Source organism: Solea senegalensis, linkage group LG3 (assembly GCF_019176455.1).
Source record: "Solea senegalensis isolate Sse05_10M linkage group LG3, IFAPA_SoseM_1, whole genome shotgun sequence".
In the NCBI taxonomy this organism is placed as follows: Eukaryota; Metazoa; Chordata; class Actinopteri; order Pleuronectiformes; family Soleidae; genus Solea; species Solea senegalensis.
Window position 1 is genome coordinate 22,578,695 of NC_058023.1, and position 16,439 is coordinate 22,595,133.

General features: G+C 41.2%; 2 protein-coding genes across 6 annotated transcripts in view; one reads left to right on the forward strand and one right to left on the reverse strand.

Moving 5' to 3' along the window:
* LOC122766362 (synapsin-3-like) overlaps positions 1–16,439 on the forward strand; it is a 117,176-nt gene that overhangs the window by 54,983 nt on the left and 45,754 nt on the right. The window lies entirely within an intron of this gene.
* On the reverse strand, positions 1,334–15,827 carry LOC122766363 (metalloproteinase inhibitor 3-like). Its single transcript, XM_044021141.1, has 5 exons — positions 15,516–15,827; positions 7,841–7,923; positions 6,160–6,271; positions 3,820–3,941; positions 1,334–2,237 (listed from the first exon to the last, which is right to left on the reverse strand). The coding sequence occupies exons 1-5, from the start codon at positions 15,643–15,645 to the stop codon at positions 2,040–2,042; spliced, it is 645 nt and encodes a 214-aa protein (XP_043877076.1). The 5' UTR covers positions 15,646–15,827; the 3' UTR covers positions 1,334–2,039.

Consider the following 16,439-nt stretch of genomic DNA (forward strand, 5'->3'; position numbering starts at 1 on the left):
TGGGCAGAAATTGAAGGTGAAATGTTTTCTTCAGTGTCCAGTGTTGTTTTCATAACCTCAGGATGTGGCTTTTGTATTCATATCAGAAGCCAGGGCACCATTTTGGACCACCATATTTTTTACCATAACTAACAGCTACATAGATTCTCCAACACCCTAAGAATGAGTATTTCCAAATTTTACACACTGCACCTTTAAGCTCAAAGAAAAAGGGTTACCAATCAGATCAGAAACACATGATGGATCTATGATAGCAAGCGAGTAAGAAGTTCACTCACAATCCAAAAATGTGAGCAAAATAAAGTTAAATATCAGGATTCATTGAAGGATTTCGTGTCAAAGCTCAGTAATAATTACTTAAGATGCAAAAGGGACATAATTATTGTAACTGGGGTTTTTCATCTGTGTTTGGTACAAGCCAGTTGTTGTCTATCTCCTCTAATATGGTGAGTTGTAATTTCCTGTGACAGCCTGGATGGGTGGAACTATTTCAGTCGTTTGAAATTGATAAATGTAGCTCTTAAATGAAAATGTTGACACATTATGCACATAATACAGTTGTATTCTGTGATAGCGAGGCTATATTTTTTTTAATGTGTGTGTGGGTTGAAGGGGCTGTTACTCCTTTGAGGCAGATCTGTGTCTGGTAATGGAATGAAATGAAGGTACTGCACAGAAAATAAAGAGTAGGGGAAACCTCCCCACATGGGTACAGGCAAAGAAGAAGAGTGAATTTAGTGATAATATTGTTATTTTCATATATAATAATGTCCATTTCAAATAGTTAAATAAAAAGATTGAATATACTCTTACAAAATAAATCGTTTTCTGAAACTTCTGCTGATACTGTACTTGGTTGGTGGAGAGTGCCACCAGTCAGAGGAACTATAGTCGAGCAAAAAGTACCATGATATATAATTTTCAGATGCTGGTTCTTCATTCTAGATGATTGAACAGGCTGTGATTGTTGCCTGTCATCACTGCAGACCACTAATGTGTAATCCGTTAAACATAAATAAATGTAAGAACAGAGATTTCAGCTGAGTTGATAGTTCATTTCTTTAGCTTATGTTATATACAGCAAAAAAATAAAGTATGAGCTCTTCCCCCGTGTTGCCACTGTAACAGACATTCTCAGCCTTTCGGCTGATGCTCATCAGTGTTCAACACAAACAGAGCGTGTTTGTGATGCAACTGCAAAAAAAAAAGTGTTGCATCACGAACCTTCAGGGAAAAAGACACTATCATCTGTAAAGACACCATACAGTAAAAAATGAACATAGTCTATCTATGTATATATATATATATATATATATATATATATATATGAATACACATGTGTGTGTGTGTGTGTGTATGTATGAAACAACACCATTATCAAAAAATAGTTTTGAAGCTAAACTAAGAGGTATAATATTCTTGGGTCATACCTTAACTTTGTTTGGCAATAACAGTATAATAGTTTTACATCTCAAATGTACCTTTTGATCCATGCCGATTGTACTTTTTCCATCGTTTGGACATTTATCTGATACTTAACGACTTAGTTTAGCTTAGGTTTTTTAAGGGGACGACAGGTAAATGATTTACAAGTATAGCCTCCAAGCACAGAACGATAATAGCAGGAACTGCAACAGAGATACTTGTGTCAGCGACAACAGTGTCTTTAAGTTAAGTTCTGTATTTCCCAGTGGACATTGTTCAAGGACTTACATGCGTTTTAGCTTTTTAACTGTCAGTCGTTGTTGTATTTTGAATACAACTGAACCCTAATGTAGACAGTGCACTGCAAGGATTGTTTAAATGTGACCAAAGGGAAAACCACGAAAGAGTTCAATTGGGAGATCTGTTAAACAAAATAGATATTGTTTTCTTTGTGCTACGAAACAGGCACTGCAATGGATTTGTTCTTTTCTCTTTTTGCCCCTTTAAGAGGAACAGTCACCCAAATCAGTGAGCTTTACGAGTCCTGAAATACTCTACAGAAGAGACAGAGTCAGCGACGCGACAGTGGGGTTCGGGGCATCGTGCGGCTGGGTTCAGGGGTCGGTGGCATTGATGGTGGTTTTGTCTCGGGAGGTCATGCCTCGGTACCAGCTGCAGTAGCCTTCCTTCTGCTGGATGCAGGCGTAGTGCCGGGATTGGTAGCCAGAACTGCCAAAGTGTGAGAGCATGTCCGTCCATAGGCACTCGTTCTTTGAGGTCACAAAGCACGGCAGGTAGTGGCAGGACTTAATCTACAGACAGAGAGGAGAATATGAAACAGATGTCACCATGGGTGAGGAAACAGAACTGTGCAGCAGCAACAGCTAATGAAATCACTGCTTTTCCTTTCAGTAAATGCTAAAAGTATCACCAATGGAGGCCAAAGTTATTGTTGCTATATGAAAGTAAGTGAATCTGGGCAAAGACCATGAGCAGAAAGTGAGTGTATAGTATTATCTTATTGTTTATTAGCGCTCATGTGATCATCATTCACCTAACATTTGGTGTGAAAGCACCATTATGGTTAGTAATAAGAGCAATACCTCATCTTAGTCTTAACAAAAACAACTTATTGAGCAAATCAACTGCAATTGTGAGTAATGCAAACTTACATTCTAGGCAAAGGCCAAAATGCAATTAACTTAATAACCCATTTTGTATGTGAAATGTCAGCTTTGCTTCTCAGTCACTGACTGGTAAAGATTAATGAATCGGGTGTAAAAAAAAAAAAAGTTTTTGTAATAAGTGTGAAACCAGTAAAAGAAAGGCTGGCTTCCTGAATCAGTCATGTCAGTTTGACTTTCGTGAGCCTCTACGATACGTCATGACTGCAGGTGCTCACACAAAAAAGCAGCTCCGTGGATGAATATGCTGCATGAATGGAAATGCTGTGACGGCAAAGTGGAGTCTTTAAGCTGCAAAGAGCTTGTGAATGTGAATGAATGAGCAGCAATTTCAGTTCGAAAGTTAGAGGGCACACTTCCTATTCCGTATGTTTCCATTATACACACCTGGAGAATCTGTCCTCCACGGATCAGAGATCCTCAACATAACTTCCTAATTTGAGTGGTTTAATGATCTGTGGAGAATAATTTTGTAACTGGTGCAAAGTGCTTCCTACTTTCCAGCACTGTAAATCATTATTTGTGAAGGAATGTGGTGAATGACTGTGAGGAGCATTTTATAAGTGCGATGATGTTTATGCCTGTCTGCTCTTACGGACTCTCTCAGTGACATCTCACTTGATTGACGGCCTTCGCTGGATGCCTCTGGGCTGCTGCCATGTACACTGAACAAAGTTTACAGGCACTGGCCCAAACTGGAAACAAGCAGGTTTCTTCCTGCTAATCCACTTACACTGATAGGGGGCCGATGGTGTTAGCAGATGTCCAGGACATTGCTGTACAGTAGGACGCTTACTACATGGGTCAGCAGCTGCGCAGCGGCAGGCTGCACGGTTGAGTCAGCCAAACCTTGGAATGGAGACTTGAACTGATTCCAGAGCTGTTACTTAATGACTGCTAAAGTGAGTCTTAAAACTTGTTTTCTCTCTATTTCTGTCTCAGCTGGACATCCATGATGAATCATGGTGGAAATGAGTCTCTAAAGTTAACTTGTAATTCAATCTCAATAAATATGCACAACTGCTATGTAACCACGGTTATTAATGTGGGTAAATACTTTTTGCTCTCAGTCTCTTTTTCCTGTAGTTAAACAGAAGTGTTATTGATATCAAACTGAACGGACCTTTGCCCATAGAGTCAGAGTGAAACAAGTGTATTTAAAGTACTCTAGTTTAGAGGTTATTTGTCTCCTTTTCTGGTTTCCACTCACCCTGCACTTGCAGCCCAGCTGGTAGCGATGGTTGATGCCTTTCTTCTGGGCCAATGAGAGACGGTCCCACTGCTCATTGAAGTTGCACAGCCCGGTGTAAACCTTGTCATTGTACACTCGACCTGACAAAGCGAACAAATGAAAACAATAGGTCGTGTTGAGTCGCAAGCTGAATGCAATATTGTGTATACTTGGACAATGAACGGCTGTGCAAATCACCATGGTAATATGTTACTCCCGACCAAAGTGTAGGATAATTACACCACACCAAACCCATGTTATTTCATTATTTGTCTAACACGGGAGAATATAAACACATTGTTCAAGCAATCCAACTCATTTATGTGTGGAAAGACAAGCTAATCCCATATTATACCAACACCCCTATTTGTAAATATCTAAAGGTCAGCAGACATCTATTTTCAGTGCTCGACCATTTGTAGCTTACAACTCCTGAGACAGGTGCAACACAACGGCCCGCAAGCCCTCAGGAACATCACGATGTGTTACATGTGTCTCCTCCACAATGTTGTCAGCATGCAGGAATTTGACAGCTTGCAAATATGTGCTTCTTCGACCCGACCACTCTGGCCACTTCCCCTTTCTGGCATGACTGGAGTCACTCACACGCTTATTACATGGTGTTGAGTGTGTGACATGCCCCTAAAATACTAATCAGGAGCAGAGCACTCGAGGCTTGATCAAAGGAGACTCAAGCAGCTCATTTCACAGGCCCTGCTGTGTTTAAATTGACAGTAATGCGGTGCTGATCATATGCAGGACTTATTATAGACATCCCGAGAGCAGCAAAAGACGGCGATGATGTCAGTGGCACCAAGGTCGCATAAACATAGCCATGGGTGCCTGGCAACGGCAGCTCTTTCACTTGCACTGTGGGGTGTAGCTGCAGTCGTCACAGGTCGGGACCTAGCAACCGTTATGTACACTAAGAATGACAGTGTCCAAGGTAAGCTGCACCTCTGTTGGAAATAGTAACTCATAAAATGTGTTGACTGGAAAATACCAGCCACTTTCTGCTCGCTGTTAATTACAGGTTGTGAGAGGAAACTGCCGTCTCTCACTTGAGACGCTGAGGGAAGTTTGGCCTCCTTGCACAGTGGCAAAATGGTAAATTTAAAAAAAGTGGGAAAGTTGGTTTCAAAGGACCACTGAATGACTGCTTGGTGAGAAGAGGAGTAGGTAGAGAATAGTGGTAACAAGTAATGCTGCTTGGCAAGACACTGAAAGGCCTCTGCGAAGAAATAAGCATCCAGCATCTCTCTAATAAAAACACATTTTGTTGTGTTAGTAGCTCAGAATATGAACTGAAATATCTGCTCAGCAGTTTTGGGATTGCTTTTTATTTAGCAATACAATTAAAAGTGGTTTTGTTCAAAGATTTCTTCTTCACATTTGTTCTGTGTCGGGCTGTGGCCGTAATTACAATACCACGGTTACATTGTCATGTCACGCCCACCACAGAGCCCATCTCACCATCAGTGCAAACAGAATAACCATAAGAACAGATGCACTCTTTGGGGAGACAATGACAGTCGCAAAGCACAGTGGATCACCACAGCAGTATATCTTTTATAAAGACCTTTTTTTTTGTTTGCCCCAGCAGTTACTGTTGTCAGCTCAGCAGATGAGTCGGTTCACTGGTGACACCTGAAGGCACCTGGAGTGTGGTTCTCTGCACTGGTCCAGAAACACATTCTCCTCTCTCCCTGCACCTCAGCTATGGTGCGTGCCCAGAACAGCTGATCACAGCAGGGCAACAAATAGCTTATATTGAAACCATAATCAATTCCCCGGGTTGGTTTCTGTCACACTGATGGGGTTTTCTATTTTTCATCTATACACTAATGGTTATTTACAATGTACAGTACATCTGTGTTATCAGGGAACAATGACCAGTGATCATGTGGGAGCACGTAAGGAAAAATTGGCGCAGCTTATGATAACTGCATGGTGGTTATCAAAGCAGTATAAATGGCTTTACAATTTGGATTGGATTGGAAAATCTTTCTATTATCCACGATGTCCCCGAGGGGAAATTTTGTTTGCACAAACCAGACAAAATGCGCATATACTTAAAAACATGCATAAAAATGTAATGTGTAAAAAACATAATTATAATGGATTTCATCATGATAAATGTACAGTGAGCCACTTGACTTAATGGCAACTACAGCTTGTTTAAAAAACCCACAGCTGATGGGATGACTGACCTCGGGTATCTCAAACTTTCCCACACATAGAAGGTTGAGAAATGTAACCAGGCAATTTGACTTTTCAAAGTAAGTTGTGGTTGATCCATGACAAGCATGATTGTCTTACCTGTGATCAGGTACTGGTACTTGTTGATGTCAAACTTGACACCGCACAAACCCTCCGAGGCGCTTGTGTAAATGTGCTGCACATGCTGGACTTTGTCAAAGCCTTTGTACATCTGTAAGACATAACAACCCAATATGGAGTTAAGATATGACACAAACAAGTACCATGTTGCACCCACCTTCACCTGGTACTACACCCCTTACTCAGTTTCACACAAACAATGAGGATTGAAAACAGTGAGCTGAGCTTATCAGATGACATTCCTTAAGGAATTCCTCATGGAGTATTAGAGTCAGCCCTTGACTGAATCTTAGATAACATAATTACGTTGTGTAATGTGCTCCGACTTTGATTCTCTGTCTGCAAGGTCATTGCTAAACAGTGGACTTGAGGTCCATCTATTCAGCTCAGCTATGCAGAGCAAGAACTGGAAGTCAGTGTTTGTCCTGAGAACTGCTTTTTTTCCAGTGCAATTTATTTGTCTGGGAAAAACAGGAAATCCCTGTTTAGACGCGTCGCTCCCAGAAAAGCAGAACAAACTGTTACTTAAGCCTAAAACTGTGGAGGTTTGGGAAAGCCAAGGACATTTATCTCATAGGATTTGTTGGAAATCTGGAGCAATTGTGTTCTGCATCAGCCCACAGGGAAAAAGGAAAACCACTGTTTGCATTAGAAACCAGCCTGCAATCCAAACAAGCAACCCAAGAAGTGCAAAGGTCACATCTAGTTCTTGAGGATAATCCTTACAGTGCTAACTGGCGTGCTTCACTGACAAGATGCTGCTTAATATAATGCTTTTATTGATTGTACAGATGCAGAGCATTCAAGTGTTTACATTTGAATTGCAGAGTTTGGGTGAGCTGTAACATTGTCTGTGAGCCTGCTAATCCTCCAGCCTGACTGCTGTATGAGCAGCAGGCCCGATGTCGGCATCCGTCAGAAATGTGCAGCATTATGTAACAATTCAGGGAAAGCGAAGAATGGAATTTCAGGCTAAATATCCCAAATGGCTATTAAGCTGTCACACAGTAGCAGACGGAATGAACAGATTTGTTTTGCCTGTTTAATCAAATGAAATACCTACAACTATACTATGCTATTTTGAATAAGCACAAATAAATCACATTTGACATGTTTCAAGGCACTTCTGGGCTGGGTAATACTTTCTGCTTCTGGAGAAGTCTGCTAGTGTCTCTGTGATGTAGATGTCATTATGCCGCCTTTTCCTTGGTAGTATGCACAAATCCTATGTAGACTGAGAGTCCAGTGGGGAATGCACTCTTGTTTTGATCAAAGAGACAACGTAGAAGATGGTGAGCATGGACACTTGCCTGAGATTGTGTGCGTAGATCTAGTGGCACCAACACATGAACCACTCGGTACATGCGTTGAATTCTAGACTGATAAATCCCCATTTTAAGTAAGATCGTAACTGTGGACATGTACATGCATGCAGATATTTGAAGCGGCTTTCTTCTAACTTGGAAACGTGGTCAGAGCTAAATTTATTTAGCTCAACACAAGTTGAAATAGCTTTGTGCTATCTGTCCATTTCAGTCACACCATAACTGTCTTCATCCCTTTTCATCATGTGTGCTAAAAGAATAATTCCACATTATTTCCACTTTCTTTGAAACTTGGAAAAGGGTCAGTTACTTGTGAGATGGTTTAATCCGCTCACCTTCATTTGCTTGACCGTGTACCGCAGCGTTCCAAAAGGTCCATCCCTCAGGAGCTTCTTCCCCACCACTTTAGCACGGATCACTGTGAAGAGAGGAAGAGACACGTCAACCCTTCTGAAATAGATAACTTTAACAAACAACTCACTACCTCGGCTGGTAGGAGGTATTAGCAAACCTCCTTATAAAAACTATTGAAGCACCATGTTGGCACCACAGTTAATCTCTTTATCCGATTTTCTGCATTGCTGCCATTTGCCAAGGTGGGCCAATGGGGGGGAAAAACTAGAGGCCCTTTTGAGTTTCCCTCAAAGAATCACTTTACACTTCACATGCAGCTTTTGTAGCTCTGTTTTGATTTTGCAGAGAGTTGGACAAACGTGATTGATGTTGAAGATGTAACACAATATAGGTTGTTTGGTGTCGGTGTGTGTCACCTCTATTTAAACAGGCTTCCTTCTATATTGGGATCACAGCTGCATTCAGGACTCACCTGTAAACGTTAGCAAGGTGAAAATGCTCGGCGGCGACTTGAATTTGTTTGCTTTCACACATCTTGGTAGTAAGGGGGCTCATTGTGGAAGGCCCAGATTGCCAAGTGTAGAAATGAGTGATAATGTGAGCCTGTGCTTCGTCTAACCAGAGCTGCGGGCCCTGCATTTAAGCAGCCAAACATCTGTGAAGTTCACCTGCTGCCCACAGCAGCACCCGACCACAGACACAACTAACACCGGCTGTGTTTGTTATCATCTCCAAGAGGAATTTCCTTCCCACATTCTTTGGGGGCGCACATTCCCCAGAAGGGGGAAAAATGAGAAGCCTTTCATTCTTTTCAATTGGAGAAAGAAATGAGGCATGTGGCATCTTCTGTTTGGTCTGGATTTGTCTAGCTGCCCTGCCTCCAGGCAAATGGAAATGGGTATGAAAATACAACTCAAACAGGAATCAGGTCAATTTTTTTACCACCCAAAAGTGGTAACTACACATTTATTTTGGACGTGACGACCCTTATCCATGTCCAATTCTTAATATAACCCCCTTTTATTTTGAGCCAGTATGAAGAGATTCAAAACTGTGGCCATCCAGAATTTTACACAGAAAAATAAATTGTATGTTGGGTATATTTTAATGTAATTACAAGTGATGAGAGTGCCTGTACGTGAAGTATTTGTATCATTCCTGTTGGAATTGTAGCAAAATTCAACACAATAGATGATTTTAACAATTTTTCCCCCTCAAAATCAAAATTTCTGCTAACTTGATGAATAGAATCGGGTATCTAATACCATCGACTTGTAATAATTGTAGAAATGCAGTAAATCCTAAACAAATCAAATCAGCACCCAAGTGTCGTGATGCAATCAAATTCAGAGACAAAAACATAAACTAACCTCTCTGCCCTCTCTGACTTTCCCTGACATCTTTTCTTAGCATCTCCAAACCAACGCAGATGTAGGTCATTTTTGTATTAATGCTCTGTACCGGCTCACTGCCTGCCCTCCCCTTTATGACCTTTCGCAAACAATTTGCTCCAGTACATTTAATCCATTAATCTGTCATCTATTTTGATGTAAGCCCAAGACTCCTATTACCTGATCGACCTCTGCTAAATGAACCTAAATGGGGTTTGACAGAAATTTGCAGATGCAGTTTCAGAGGAACCAGACCACAATTACAGAGGAATGTGCGGCTAAAGAAGGATACCTTTGGCTCCGTTAAATGCACTTGTGCTGTTTTTTCAACTGTCACCCCAAAACCTAGTTTCTTCCTCTGCTCTTACCTCAAAACTAGCCCTCAGGGGACATAGATGTTTGTGTTTCAAGGTCCAAAGGTCAGCTAATTCAAATGAAGTACACCCAGATAGAGCCACCTTGTTGGACGGCAGCCACTAATTAGCCAGTGATGGTGCATCACCCAAAGGAATGTGCGAAGGGCCTCAGCTGCTCTGGAGATGGAGGATTTGTGCCTTTCCCCTATAGTGACCCTTGACCTCCCATCCATTCAGCAGTTATATTTACATACACCCACATGGCAGCCTGCTCATGTCAAAAGGTCTACATTAGAAATGTTTATTTAGCCCAGATTTACAGTGTGATTTCTGACCACTCTGGCTCAAGTGGAACCTATCTATATAGAAATTAATATATGTTCACCAATTTATATGGTTATTTTTTTATGATGTGATTTATTAGATTTTGTAATAGAATTTTATTTATATCAAACTATCAATACCTTTCAACTTGTAGAATAGCTTATGCATAGTTATATCAGCAATTGTTTTTCATTAAATAAGTAACATCTATTCATGTTAAATGATTTTACTGTCTCTCTGGAGGGCAAGGTTAGAAGCCCCTGTTGTATCACATGTCCCAGTTAAATAAAGTTGAGTTGAAATATCTCTCAGCGACTCTACACTGTAATGTAGGAGTCTCTCTCACTTCGCTAACCATGAGAAATTACAGGCCAGTGCTGTGACGCACAAATATTCATTTTCTGCAGAGGAACTGACACACATTTTTAAAGAGTGGGAGGCATTTTGTGATGAGAGAGCTAACCAGTGTCTAACAAACAGAAAAAAAAGAAATGAGTGAATCAGTTTTTAGTCTGTATCGCTTGCCTAAAGCAGGGTGTACTAATGCAAAATGCAAAATCTAAAGGTGAGCATGTAATTTAGTTAGGCATTGATTTCAGCCTACGTACAGAGTGGCAAACTGCAGGCATGACATGAATAAGGTGACTCATTTATGTATATGTGTGTGTGAGGGAGAAAAACACATTGAGGCGTGGGGCGAGCGACGGTGATTTTAGTATTCAGTGAGTGCTCCAAGTTTGAGGAGGCGAGTGGGAGGAAGAGGAATTCTCAGGACGACATGCTACTGCGCTCAAAAATAAACACTGAAACTGAATCCCTGCTACAGAGCCATGTGTCAGATGGAAAACCCTGGAGCATTAAGTCGTCGACGTCTACTTACTAATTGGTGAAATGCAAAGGCAGCTTATGAGTCGCCGATACTATGATGTTCCGCTTGTGTCACAATCTTTGTACTGACCTTAAGGTTTTAATGAAAATAGCATTATAATGTTTGGCCATATTTAAGTTCAACATAAAACAACTGATACATATATTATATTACAGTGGGAAAGTACCACATGAGGTTAGTAAACCGATTGCTGACTCACACATAGGGGGTTGGTGTGACAACAGAAATGCCTCTATTTGCGTTATGTGCAGCATGTAGTGTGGGCATCAGTCAATCAAATCATGTTATGCAAATATTCCAACCCATTACATCATATTTATGCATTAATGCTAAATCAAGTATGTGCCTAAATGGAGATCTAGGAAAAGGAACTGTATTTTCATTGCTGTGCACCCAGCAACACAAGTCATGGAATCACTATCAATTTAGCAATGCTAGCAACTCTTGCTATGACACTGGCCACAACATATACTGCTCTCCTATCTCCTGATGCCTCCACCTCCAAGGATCAGGCCTTCCCATCATCTAATACGTAATAGGCTCCCTTGACTGTCAGGTACACACATATTGAGATTAGGTTTCCAAACATAAGCTGCCACCGTAACCTTAAAGAACCAAACAAATAAAAAAAAATCTTCCCCTTCCCAACCGTCCCTAGTTTTTAACAAGAAAACACATTTTCTTTTCACACAATGTTTCAGCTGGAAAGAGGCATGGGAATATTTAACCAACTAGTCATTTAAATTCAAGTGTCTTGCTCGCTGACCTCAAAAACACTAGCTGTCAAGGCTAAAATTGTTGCCTTTAGTAGGTTTTGACCAAAGTGTTTAAAATAAATTGCTCCACAACAAACCTTGCCTGCAAATTAGTGTGTATCCATGAATACACAAGGACAGAGTTACAACCAACACCTGGAATTCTGACTGTCAGCTATGTGTTATCTGTGCTTCCTAAGCATCTACTTTTCATATTTTCCATCTCTTGCTCTTCATATCTTTGTCGTTCTCTCTCACTCTTTTTCCCAGCTGTTATACTTGGATTATACTGCTTTTCTGACAGTTACAGTCCATCTCCGATAAAAGTGACATGCCTGTGTGGAATGAATTCTATAACTTTTATTACTATACTTGTCAAGGTCACATATTTCTCCATAATGCCTTTTTACAAGTATAACTCAAGGCATTGAAATCACTAATTTACGATTTATGTGTCACTGTATTTTACTAGGTAGACCCTGCAGGGGCTGTGTGGTCATCAGAGACAGGGACATGTGATACTCCTTGCTCAGTGGACAACAATCCAAAGCTAGTACGGAATCCAGAGCCTTTGACATCTCGTCATTTTTGAACTCACTTTAGGGAAAACTATAGATATCTTATCCAAGCTTGCATAATGCATCTCACAACAGGAGTCCTGGCTTTGCTCTAGTTATCATCCGTCACCTGTTGACCGACAGAGGAGCTGGGGTAGAACAGCTGACAGAGGGTGTATTGATTCAACTACTGTACATAACTCATTAACAGGAGGAGGATGTAATGGAACCAGGAAGATGCTGTCACAAAGCTCCGCGCAATGCATCGCTCTAAACCTGCGTTGCTGCACTTGTTTGACAGCAAAACGCACACAGTGGCACAGGATACCTTTCTCGTACTGATCCCCAATGCCAAATCCAAGCATGAACACATATCACACTAATCCTCAGCAACTGACCTGGTTCACAGTGCAAGTATGTGTTGGTTTCCTCCGATCACCCCGAGTGCTTGGGAATGAGCATCGTTACGCAGCAATATTAAAACTCACGGTCAAAGTTCACCGCTGGGCCTCTAATCTTGCCCTCGAAGAGCTTTGGAGAGACAAGCGTTGCTCACTTCACCTTGTGAATAGACTGGTGTAAATCTGATGCCCAATAGTAGCCAACTCGGTCTTTACATTAAAAAAAAGGGGCCAGTTCACCTTCTGGAGCTCAGATATGTGGAAGAGAAAATTGATAAGATGCTCTCTGAACATCTAGCCCTTTCACCTGATGGTGCTTCGTCCAGTGGCTTGCCTGTACATGATTATGACCAAAGAAAACAAGAGCAAAGCACTTAAGTTATAGGTTTTCAACTTGGAAGATTCATGGCCGTCACCTTTTGATGTTGTCAGAATTACAGGGTTTCCCCCTAATAGCGTTGGCTTTTTCAACCCTGTACTTTTTGTTTGAGATTATAGGTTTGAGTCTAAAGTAGTAGACATTTAACGTAAGAATAAAGCAATATGACCCATGTGACTTTCCATATCTGTTGCAAGAGTAATTTTGTCTTCTTGTCTTGCCAGCCTCCCACCACAGGGGGGAGTAGTCACTCTTGCCAATTATCCCCAAAGCACTGCATTGTTTAGAGGGTAACAAGTCTCAGGTGTTTCGTACTGTGAGGCAACGAGTATGTCAATGACGTCTTTATTGTTGACTTTTGGATGAAAGTGGACTTGATAGAGAGAGCAATTTTTTATTTTATGTTTGGAGTTTATAGACATGTGGATAATGAACAAAACGTGTAAAAAACAAACAACCGGTAACCATAGTTCCTTTGTAAAGTAAACACTGACCAGCAGAAAGTCAAGCAGTAAACATTTTGTTCAGAGGTGTTGCTGCAGAAACATGGACTTCCCTTGTTAGTTGAAACTAGAGGTCAAGGAGAACACATGGGCTACACTTGTGTTTGTGTGAGCGTGTGCACATGTGTTACCCCACACAAACTCTCCACAATAAATCAAGTTCGATCCCTGCACTGCATTTCAGCCACTAAACCCATTGAAAACCTCAAGCCTCTCTGCCTACAGGGTGGATCAGACAATCTTTGTGTCTTTCCCACTGTTATCTAAAAAAACACAGGTCAGGTGGGATTTATGTTCTAGCCTAACCCAGTTCCCAAGTTCATATAATTGTGGGGAGGACAAGAAAGAATAATTAAGCAGTAAAAGAAGCTATGAAAACGTCCTTCACCTGCTGCTCCTGAACCAGAGGTTCTGCATATCTTAGTTACAACTGATTGCAGGCAGATTTTGAAACATCTAAGCTCGTGTTATATACAGGTGACAATTTACGCTGCCAGCTTTACAAGCCATTTTTAGTTCAAAGTGTTTTACCAGTGTGTAAGAAAAGCTAGACACATTCTTTCAGAAAGAGAAAAAAAAATCATGATCTGAGGGCAGAGACAGAATTGTGACATGCCTCATTTATCTGTGAGAACTTGCATTGCTTCACAGCTGCAGCTCTGCCACTCCACTGAAAAACTTCCCATTTGAACAGAATATGAATATGAGGTGAAGTGAATCAAGTGGGGACATTGATTCGTCTCTTCATTGATATGAGTCAGTTTGAGGATAACAAGGACAGAAGGAATGGAGAACCTATATGTTTAGCTGCCACCATAAAAGTCGGTTCCATTATATATACATCCTAACTGTACACTACTTTTTCAGCATTTTCAGCGGTTTGCTATGATGTCAGGGCATGTTTCAACATATTTTTTTTATTATTGAAGCTACTGTATATAACAATGCATTAGATTGTTTATTTGACATCTATCCTCTAATGAATGCACCTTCAATTTAAGCCACTGGATCATTAGTGTTTAAACACAACCAGCAACTCCTCATCTGAGGATAATGCTTGACCTAACCAACAAACAACAGTCAGTCAAGTGACACACTCCTTTTTTTTCAGACCTTACCAGGTAGTACATCATCCTACAGTAAGTCATTTCAACCAAGGCTGCTTCACCCCTCATCCAGTCTTTCTTGTCTGGGTTGTGCACATAACAACAGACCTACATTTCTGATACAACATTGAGACATAGAATCAGTGCTGCTGACTGGCTTTCGCAACATTGAGTAACCTACATTTTTGTCTCAAGTTCAAATGTTTAAACATGAGAGAATTATGCCAAACGTGGCATCTATGTGTGATGCTTCATTATCACACGGGAAATTTGCATAACATGAGGTGTGAACTTGAAAAAAATATATATAATGCAGAGTAAGAATTGTGTTCATATATTTTCAGGTGAGCTTTAAGGCTTTGCAATTATATAACTGTCTTTAATATCAACACGATAAAGGGATCAATGTATGTCGATATGTGTATGCATAGTGCAAATACACCAAAATTGCTATGAATATTTTATACAACAAAATAAGTCAACTATCGCACAACTATTCGTCTGACATTTATTGATATTGACTGACTTGGAAATGTTGAACCATGATTATTACTTCCAAGCTCTAGTGAGCCTTCGACAACATGTTTACTCTACTGTCCCCATTCACATCAACACACTCTGTAAATAGTGTTCAGCTCCTCCTGTCTCCCTCTCTGAACAGACAGTGTTCACTGCACATGTCGACTGTATATAACACTCTGACACTCCAGTAACATTATACACAGCCACTTCATAAAACAAGAACTACCCCTTTAACTCGTAGTATTACTGGAATTCATGTTACATGTGGTTAAACCCATTTGAATGATAATCAAAATATCTCCTTGATTACAGTAAGTGTTGCGTGTACTCGTGTAGTAACAGAGGAGCATGTGCAGTGAAGCAGACCGCTGCCGGACAGACTGCGCTGCTGTCCGGCAGCAGGTGGTTGGAGGTAACGGGAGAACGGGCCGATTCGCGGCAGAATAAAACAAAACCCGCCGTCACTCACTCACCTATCTCGGAGTTGCAGAACGCGTGCTGCGGATGCGACGGTGCGCACGAGCAGCCCTCTGTCAGCTGCTCAACGTTCAGGCTGCTGAAGACGAACAGCAGGCTGATGAGGTGCTGGAACACTGACTGCATTTCTCCAAACTTTGCGCTCTCTTCTCTCTGCTGGAATTAACTGCGCGGAGTCAGTGCTGGTGCCGCAGGAATAACAGTCTCTGTGTAAAGTCTCCAAGTGTCGTTTTCAACTGTGGCTGCTGCTGCTGTTGTTGTTGTTGTTGTTGTTGTTACTGCTGCTGCTTCTTCTCGTTCCGCTCGCTCGTTTCTCTGAATCCCCTCAGACGCACTGTCGTACATATAGCGCGCGCAGCTGACGTTCACGCCCCCTCTGCGCTCCAGCGGCGCGTGTGTGGGCCGGCCAATCAGCGGCCGCGGATGTCCCTCAGTAATCACAGACACGGTGACTTACTGGAAGTTTTCCCTGCCACATTTTTTTTTACAGTTCGTTTGTTCTCTTTACAGAAATATAGCAGAAACTACCACCACTTGTAATTTTCCTACACAGAGGCATCAGGAAAAAAAAGCTTGGTTTGATTCACACTTTCCTTCAACCTAACATGAGTTCAAATTCTATTTTATATCTGAGCATCAGTGCAAAAGCAAGAGGTGTTGTCCCCACTTAAGTGTCCTCTTGAGTCACAAGCCAGGGTTTTGAATGCAGGCCAGATTAGGTCATGACAAAACTATGTGGGGGCCGGTAAAAAGAAGACAAAATCACAGTGACCTACAGTAGATTAACAATTTTTATTTCAGTGACATATTTCAGTAGACCTTGTATATCTTCAAATATATAGCACTTTAAAAAGGTGATAAACATTGCTACAAAACACAACTTGAACTTAATTCAACAACAATAATGTGGGAAGGGCCAT

Bases quoted from the DNA above. Each gene is read 5' to 3' on its own strand.
- LOC122766363 (XM_044021141.1), bottom strand. From the start codon at position 15,645: ATGCAGTCAGTGTTCCAGCACCTCATCAGCCTGCTGTTCGTCTTCAGC. The intron at 7,924-15,515 runs GTGAGTGAGTGA...CTCTCTTCACAG, and splicing joins GTTCTGCAACTCCGAGATAG to TGATCCGTGCTAAAGTGGTG. The intron at 2,238-3,819 runs GTGAGTGGAAAC...CTCTGTCTGTAG, and splicing joins AGCTGGGCTGCAAGTGCAGG to ATTAAGTCCTGCCACTACCT.